General features: G+C 35.6%; 1 protein-coding gene across 1 annotated transcript; it reads left to right on the forward strand.

Annotated features, from left to right (window-relative positions):
• The first annotated feature begins 4562 nt into the window (after positions 1–4562).
• LOC121761606 (pectin acetylesterase 7-like) lies at positions 4563–8348 on the forward strand. The gene is made up of 13 exons (XM_042157239.1): positions 4563–4737; positions 4921–5025; positions 5093–5175; positions 6357–6495; positions 6573–6652; positions 6763–6849; positions 6922–7046; positions 7129–7186; positions 7275–7328; positions 7418–7495; positions 7682–7790; positions 7872–8011; positions 8121–8348. The coding sequence occupies exons 1-13, from the start codon at positions 4578–4580 to the stop codon at positions 8214–8216; spliced, it is 1314 nt and encodes a 437-aa protein (XP_042013173.1). The 5' UTR covers positions 4563–4577; the 3' UTR covers positions 8217–8348.
• The last annotated feature ends 831 nt before the right edge of the window (positions 8349–9179 follow it).

Here is a 9179-nt window from a genome sequence, read left to right on the forward strand (position 1 = left end):
GATCCTGAACCTCGTTGAGTTAACGAGCTTAATCTTGCTTCAGCTATGATGCTGATCCATCATACGCCACAAACTCCACCTTGATGGATCAACCATCAATCACCAACCACTATCCGCCTTGATTCTTCTCTGTAAACCAATCAGCCTCATGCACAAGTCTAACTTTGATCTCGGCAGAGGCTTTGTAAGCATATCTGCTGGATTTTCAGCAGTATCCACTTTGAACACCTTTACTTCTCCTTCTTCAATCTTTTCCCTTATGAAGTGTAGTCGCACATCAATGTGCTTACTTCTCTCATGGTAGACCGAATGCTTCGCTAAGCATAGTGCACTGTTGTTATCACAACCAATGCTCACAACCTTTTGATTTAAGCCAAAATCTTCCAGAATTCCTCTCAGCCAGCAACCTTCCTTCACAGCTGCTGTTAGAGATAAAAACTCTGCCTCAGTTGTGGACAAGGCAACCACTCCTTGAAGGCTGCTTTTCCAACTTATCACAGAACCATAAAGAGTAAACAAGTAGCCTGATTGGGACCTTCTAGTATCAAGGTTGCCTGCATAGTCAGAGTCACTCCAACCCATCAAAGCATCACCCTCAACCGCAGCTCCTCCATCAAACATTATCCCTATATCCATAGCACCCTTCAGATACCTTATCAACCATTTCAGGGCAGACCAGTGCTCCCTTCCATAATTCGACATGTACCTGCTAGTTACAGATATTGCCTGAGCTATATCAGGCCGTGTGCTAATCATCGCATACATAGCACTACCAATGATGTTTGCATAAGGGATATGTTGCATTTCCTCTCTTTCTTCATCAGATTTTGGCGCCTGCTCAACTGTCAGTTTGTATTGATGACCCATTGGCACTGAAACTTCCTTTACATTCTCCATCTTGAAGCTATGGATCAGCCTTGAGACATAATCTGCTTGAGTCAAGAATATCTGTCTGCTTTCCCTCTTCCTAACTATGGACATTCCAAGAATTCTTCTTGCTGGGCCCAGGTCCTTTATTTCAAAAGCCATTTTAAGATCAGCTTTCACTTTGCTTATTTCTTCCAGATCAGAACCAGCCAAGAGCATGTCATCTACATATAAGAGTAGGTATGCAACTACAGCTCCACCTTCTTTCTTTATGTAAACACACTCATCATATGCTGACCTTGTGAATCCCTTCCTCATCACATGATTATTGAACTTCGTGTGCCACTGACGGCTTGCTTGTTTCAGTCCATAGATGCTCCTTTACAAGAGACATACCTTCTTTTCATCCCCTGCCCTTACAAAACCTTTTGGTTGAGCCATGTATATTGTCTCTTTTAAATCACCATGCAAGAAGGCTGTCTTGACATCTAATTGGTCAAGTTCCCAGTCCTTCCTTGCAACAATAGCCAATAAAATTCTGATAGAAGTATGTTTTACTACTGGAGAGAATACTTCCTCATAATCAATGCCATGTTCTTGAGTGAACCCTCTAGCCACTAACCTGGCTTTATACCTCACCTTATCTCCATCGGCCCCTTCTATCTTCTTCTTAAAAACCCATTTACAGCTCACTACTCTCCTGCCATCCGGCTTCTCAACCAACACCCAAGTGCCATTCTTGAGTAGTGAGTCTATCTCATCCACCATTGCTTGCATCCAGCTCTCCCATTCCTTGCCTTGCATTGCCTCTTCATATGTGCTAGGCTCTGAGTTCTCTACTTCCTCTGCCACTCCATTTTGTTGTGGATTCATGGGCACGGTCCTGTGCCTCTTGATGCCCTTGGATCTGCAGAATGTATCAAAATCACCAGACACAAATTCTAAGCCATTATCAGTCCTTAAACAACCAAGCTTCTGTCCCTTCTCAGCTTCCACTTCGATGCACCAATCCTTGAATTTAGCCAGGGCCTCAGACTTTTCTCTAAGTATGTAGACCCAGATTTTCCTTGTGAAATCATCAATAATGCTCATATAATATCTGCCTCCTCCAATAGACTTCACTTGAGCCGGTCCCCATAAATCACTATGGGCATAATCTAGTGGCCTTGTAGAAGTGTGCACTGCCTTAGGATAGGGCAGTTTCTTGGCTTTTCCTAACACACATTCTTCACAGACAGTGGGATCATCTCCAGAATCCTTACACTGAACAAAACCCCTTTTGATCAGCTCCTTTATTGTCCCCATGGCAGGATGACCCAGCCTCTGATGCCAAATATCCAGGCTATCAGACACTGCAAGGTGAGCCTCATATTGACCCTTCACAATGACAGCAGCATCCATGTAGTATAGGCTACCTCTTCTCTTGGCTTCTATGAGCACCTTCCCATCCTTGCTCACCAACATTTCCCCATTTTCAGAAACCACCCTACACCCTTTACTCTCAAGGGACCCCAGAGACACCAAATTCCTCTTGACATCAGGAATGAATCTGACAGAGCTCAAAATAATGACTCGGCCACTCTTGGCCCTTATTTTGATAGTCCCTATACCCTTTACTTCACAAATTTGATCATTTCCAAGTATCACAGAGCCAGCTATTTCCTTTATGTCATCAAACCAGTGGAGATTGTGGGTCATATGAAAGCTGCATCCGGAGTCCATGATCCAAGAACCATCCTCCATACGCTCCATAACATTCAAAGCTACTGGAGCTTCATTATCATCCACTGCCTGAGTGGTATTCACAGCCTTTCCACCCAGCTCCATCTGTTTCTTCTTCCAGCCGTGACAATCTTTCTTCAAATGACCGGGCTTCTTGCACCAATAGCAAGAACGGATCTCCTTCTGATCATTTTGAGGTGTTGGTTTGTAGGGCTCATTTGACTTCTTGAACGGCTTCTTCCCCTTAAACCTTTTGATGTTCAAACTTTCCGAGATAGGATCACTGACTCTCTCATCCCCTTTCTGCAATTCCTTAGATCTTAAGGCAGATTGCACTTCAAGAAGTGTGACAGTCTTCTCCCGGCCATATAGGATTGCATCACGTAGCTGATCGTAGCTGTGAGGAAGTGCGTTCAAAAGTAAAATAGCCTTATCCTCATCACCAATAGAAACGTCAATATTCTCAAGATTGTCAACATTCTTATTGAACTCCTCTAGCTGCTCTAAAATTGACCTTCCATCCACAAATTTGTACGAGTATAATCGCTGTTTCATTAGCAACCTATTTGCTAAAGATTTTGTAAGGTATAGTTCTTCAAGTTTTGCCATGATACCTGCCGCTGTCGCTTCCTTGGATATTTCCCTCAAGACTTTATCTCCGAGACACAATATAATCGTGCTGAACGCCTTAGCCTCGATTTCTTCATCCTTCGCAGCCGATTTTGCATCCGGAACCTCTTCTTCCTTCCCTTTCTTCGCCTCCTTTGTCAAGGCCGAAGACAACCCCTGCTGTGTAAGCAGAGCACGAACTTTCATCCTCCACAAGGCAAAATCGTTCTTGCCCGTGAACTTGTCAGCTTCGAATCTTGAAGCCATCTATTGCGTCGTGGATCCGATTCCAATCAATGACAATATCGATTGACTCACCAATTAATCGACAATCCAAGTTTTCCCACAGACGGCGCCAATTGTTAGAATCGATCGTGTTAATCTTTGAAGAAGAAGATTGTTTCTGAGAAAACTGGAAAACTCTTATTGATATCTGATTTTGGGGATACAAAACATGAGCTAGAAAGACTACTCCTCAAAACAACTAAAACAAACTTTATATACAAGTGTTCAATCATAACGGCTACTTATTAATCAACGGCTGTGATTAAAAGTTTCCTAACTAATCCTAATCGTGTGGATCCTGAACCTCGTTGAGTTAACGAGCTTAATCTTGCTTCAGCTATGATGCTGATCCATCATACGCCACATGGCATATAAACAATGAAATATCTACCTATTAATTCTCTTGTTATTTAAGACATTTTGTTTATGATCAATTTGAAATTCGTTATGCAGTCTCAGCAGCTGTATTCAAAATTTCATGTCAATGGAATTATGTGTGTTTTGTTCTTGGACTATAATAATTGTCCTACATGATATGATAATCATGTATTACTATAATACTTTTACTTGAAAATATTATCTATTTATTTCTTTCTTTATCCATCAATTCTACAATACTAGTTCAATCTTATCTACAATAATTGTCCTACATGATATGATACTAAGAATACATAGATGCTTATATGTAATGTACTTACATAACCGCATATTCATCTTTGGATTAAAATCCTACTAATTCGAAATTTGCAACGGTAATTTCTCAATTTTTTCATGTTTCTGCTTTCACTTTATTCCTACTCTTCTCTGGTTGGATACATCAACTGGATGATGGAGTATGGGAGGGGGCTTCACTACTCTGCGAAATTCTGTCACTCCACCATTTTTTGAGTGAATACACCTATACTTTTTTGAGTTCAAATTTTCATTTGATATTTTGCATCGGATCAATTTTTGTGTTCAAATTATTAGGCAGACATGTGACATGTCTGAATTTACGTAATATAATTTAAATATTTACCAATCTCGGGCAAAAAACAAAAAGTACTACTTTATTTATGAAATTCTAAATTGGGAAATGAATCTTAAAAAATCTAATGAATTATTATGATGACTGCTTCAAAGCTCTCTCTCTCATCCTCTCATATCCCATCTATATAGTCTTCTTAAATGCTATACTGTATTCAATACAAACCTTTGCAAAAACCAACTCTATTCACTCTCTTTTCTTCCAAAGCTTCTACCAAATCCAACCGAGTAAGAACTTCTTTTAATTATTCTTATTCCATCAATTTTTTTTTCTTCAATTGAAGTAATTTGTTTTATAATTAACACTGGATTGTAGTGACGTGGTAGACAATCTTATGTAGAATTAAAATTGTTTGTAAAAGAGCATTTCAACTTGTACTAATCTAATTTTTTTTTGTTTTGTATGTGAAGTGGGTAAAAATATGATGATCGCTTGCTTCATCGTACTCTTGTGTACACTTGAAGTCATCTGCGTCAAATACACTTTGCTACACTCGGCTGTTCCAAAAGGAGCAGGTAATTACACTTATTTATTTTGTAAATATTATCATAGTAATTACTCATTAATTAATTTATTGTTTAGTCTGTCTGGATGGAACTCCACCAGCATATGCCTACAGTGAGGGATGTGGAGATGGATCTACAAACTGGCTCGTTTACTTGGAGGTATTTAAATCTTTCTTTAAATAGTAATTTTACATTATGTTTTAATTAAGTGTGAAGTTTATGATATGTTGTGTTGATTTGAAATTCCTATAGTATCAAAAGCCCATATACATTTTCTCACTTCCCAAACCCACACAAAATAGGCTTTTCTAAGAGACTTAAAGTTATTCTCAAATTTTGGATGCTATTTTATGGGCCATTGCATCTTTGATTTCATGATTCTGGTTGTTAAAATAGATGCAATTTATATCCCAGCTAACAATCACCAAAAACTGTCCCTACTAATAAATCATAATCTTTCATATTATGGTCATTCCAAAAGATACCGTACTTTTTAAAAGCAAATTTCGTAAATAATTTGGAAATATTGAAACAATGTGATTTTGAATTGTTGATATGTATATTTAGGACTTGTAATTGTAATTTGTTGGTTATACTTATATATATTGGACATGGTTCTTTTGTATCAGTATATCGATCGGTTTATTTTCGTTATGAAGTTATGAACACATTTTTTTTTTGAAATATTGAATTAGGAACCCATAAATGTTTGATATTGATTGTCGTTCTCTGATACAAATCTACACGTTGTGAAAGAGAAATTGCATCGATTGGGACATGATACTATGGGCTATAATGTTAGACGTGCTTCTTTTCATTCTATATACATGATATATGAACTTGCTACTTGCTAGTACTCATTTTATTTATATTTTTTTACACCTCATTTTATTTTTAATTACTATAGGCTTTGCTTTGTTACTACGACTATTTTAACACATAACTTTAATTTAACTAGCTAGTAATTGGTTGATAAGATGGGCAAGTCTATAATCAACGTATGTTTTTAAAGGGTAAAGTTTTGAAAAGAATGAAATTTGATAAAAATTTTTCTATCTACAATTTTGAAAATCGGCTAGAAAAAATTGTGAAATTTGTTCATTTTTTCTTTTAATTATCCGACGATTAAATTGAGTACTACAGTAACAATAGAAAAGTCACATGTAGAGGTCACCACTGATGAACTAAAGGACATCATTTGGTTTGATCTCATAGGTGCTGTTTTTTTAAAAAATAGGGGTATTATGATATATTTTAATTTGTTTCATAAAAAGTATTTTGAGCATGTGTATAATGAAATTTATTTAAATTAAAAAAGAAATTTGGTTTTGTCATGTTAGGGCGGTGCATGGTGTGGTTTAGAGGAAGAGACATGTCAATATAGGTCAACAACCTATTTTGGAAGCACTGGCTATGGTTTAGTTAATAAAGAGATACCATTCAACGCAATACTTGAATCAGATTGTCAATTGAATCCCGGTAAGTTTACAAATCAATTATATTAATTATAATTTAACCTTAAGTTAACTATGTTTTTTGTTTTTTATTATTTTTAGATTTCTACAATTGGCATAAAGTTTATGTTCACTACTGTGATGGCTCGTTGTTTATGTCGGACGTCGACCAAGTTGATCCCGTAAGACCAATTTTAATTTCATAAATAAATAATTTATTTTGTTGTAATTGATAAAATTGAGATAAAAATACTAATGTGTATATATATATATTAAATGAAAATTGGTTCAGACCAACAACCTCACATTCCGAGGTGGGAGGATCTATAATGTTGTAATGGAGGAGCTGCTTGGCAAAGGAATGAGAAATGCCCACAATGTACATATCTGTGACTTGAATCTATTATCACTATATTTATATACATATATTCATGATTTTAATTATTTGTAGGCTATCTTGGCGGGTTCTTCAGCAGGTGGATTGAGCACAATCCTACATTGTGATAGATTCCGAGCCCTCTTTCCGAATACCACAAGAGTCAAGTGTATATCGGATAGTGGTTTTTTTATACGAGGGTAAATTCAAATTTAAACTCATTTCTGATATACATATATACGCAATACAGATAGATTACATACCTAATTAATCTCCTAACAGGGAAGGTGAATTGGCAAAACAATCAGAAAGCCATTTTGCTCAAGTGATTGCAGCAAATGTATTATTCTAATTCTTACTATTTAATTAGCAATTAAGTTTTCATATAAGTACAATAAATTAATTTGTACTGTTTTTTTTTTGCACAGGAACTTAGATCATTACTGCCTACATCATGCACATCTAAGAGGGACCCCAATTTGGTGAGATGATTATATTTTGTTGAAATCATTTCCTTTATACAGTAAGTAATACACAATGATAATTACATTTTAATGAAATTAATTTGTAGTGTCTCTTCGCTGAGTATTTGGTTGAAGATGTTGCCACTCCACTCTTTATACTTGAAGCTGCTTTTGATATGTACCAGGTAAAATATAAGAGGAGTTTATATCGTTTACTCAATAATACATTTGCATGCAATGCATCATATTGTTGTATGAAGAGTTGTAGCTATTATTTATATTATTATCATTCTTGATGTACCTTGCTTGCCATTTAGCTTAAGCACACATTTTTTTATTTATTTATCTATATTCAATTTAACATGTTGCAGATTAAAACCAACTTCATATTAACTGTTCCTGGCCTGGATCGAATGCAATGGGAAAATTGTTCAAAAAGCCTGGAACAGTGCAATGCTACAGAAATAGGAATCATAAAGGGTAATTTTAACTAAATTGTTTTTCATTATGAAATTGTGAAAAAAAATGTTAATTTCTCATCATTGGCATTCATATTTTCAGATTTTGGACCTATTTTCAAGAAGACATTAATGAAGCTCGGTAACTCTTCGAGCAGAGGGGTATTTTTGGATTCGTGCTATCTTCATCTGCATTTCTATTCAACATATAATTGGATATCCGCACCAGTACTTCACAACAAAGTAAGAGTATTACTCGATATATATATATATATATATATATATATAGTATTTTGATGTGATAAGTCTTGTTATATTAATACACTAATAATAATCATTTGGTGTGATGCAGACCATACAAAAAGCTATTGGTGATTGGTTCTATGATCGAAGTACATTTCAAGAGATAGATAATCCTTTATATCCACAAAATTGTTATCGTAAATAGTTGGCTGGTCTTATTATTCATGACAATATTATGTGTATGGTTTAAAGTATTATTTTTAGTGTGTTAATTGTAACGATTCAAATAATTTTGTCTTGACTACTAGCACAATTAAATGCATATTTAATTTTTCAACATTAGTAACAGATAAAAATTTATGTTCCAACATTAGTTTAGTAACCGATCCATCTAAAACAGTGTATCTATATAAAGACTAATAAAAAAGTATAGTTGAAGAGAACAAAAATTGTGAAAAGAAAAGATTGATAATGAAGTTGAAATCCATAATGAAGATGGTGACATTCCTTGTAATATTCCTATGTGGTGATTGCTATCCCATTGTGCCCCCATATACCCCGCCAACACCTGATTGCTATAAAAACTTGCCTAAGTATTGTGTTGATGAGGTTCATGAGGCCATATGTGCCGGACCAGATGCTCCATACGAAGAAACAATAGCTCCATGTGGCTCTTCACTTACTCTTTATGTTCGCGGTGATTGTTTCTTTACCGTAATGGCTATCGATGTTGGAAATAGTTGTAACTTGACCCCCATAGAAGCACAAAGTATGGCAGGTGCAATTTGGAGATATGTCTATGGAGCATAAGGTGTAAATGGCATGACTCATTGAAATCTATTTGGGTATTACTACTAAATTAATAAATGAACACAAATCATCTTAATTTACTTTATTGTTTCATGGATACTTAAATTTTCGCTTCTTTTGATGTAGTGCTAATTATCGTGAGTGTTTTTTCATTTTGGTATGTTACCCTTCTTCTACGAGAAAAACATTCTGATTTCTCGTGAGTTAATATTCTTTGAAAAAGTATATTCGTGACATTATAGTAATTGTAATCTACACTATAACATTGAGGGACTATAATTAGTTTGACTTTTTGTCTCGTGAAATATTATGTGTATGGTTGTTATTACGATTCCTGACATATCTTATAAGGTATAAT

This window comes from Salvia splendens, chromosome 13 (assembly GCF_004379255.2).
Source record: "Salvia splendens isolate huo1 chromosome 13, SspV2, whole genome shotgun sequence".
Classification (NCBI taxonomy): Eukaryota; Viridiplantae; Streptophyta; class Magnoliopsida; order Lamiales; family Lamiaceae; genus Salvia; species Salvia splendens.

Bases quoted from the DNA above. Each gene is read 5' to 3' on its own strand.
- LOC121761606 (XM_042157239.1), top strand. From the start codon at position 4,578: ATGAATTATTATGATGACTGCTTCAAAGCTCTCTCTCTCATCCTCTCA. The intron at 7,187-7,274 runs GTATTATTCTAA...TTTTTTGCACAG, and splicing joins CTCAAGTGATTGCAGCAAAT to GAACTTAGATCATTACTGCC. The intron at 8,012-8,120 runs GTAAGAGTATTA...GGTGTGATGCAG, and splicing joins CACCAGTACTTCACAACAAA to ACCATACAAAAAGCTATTGG.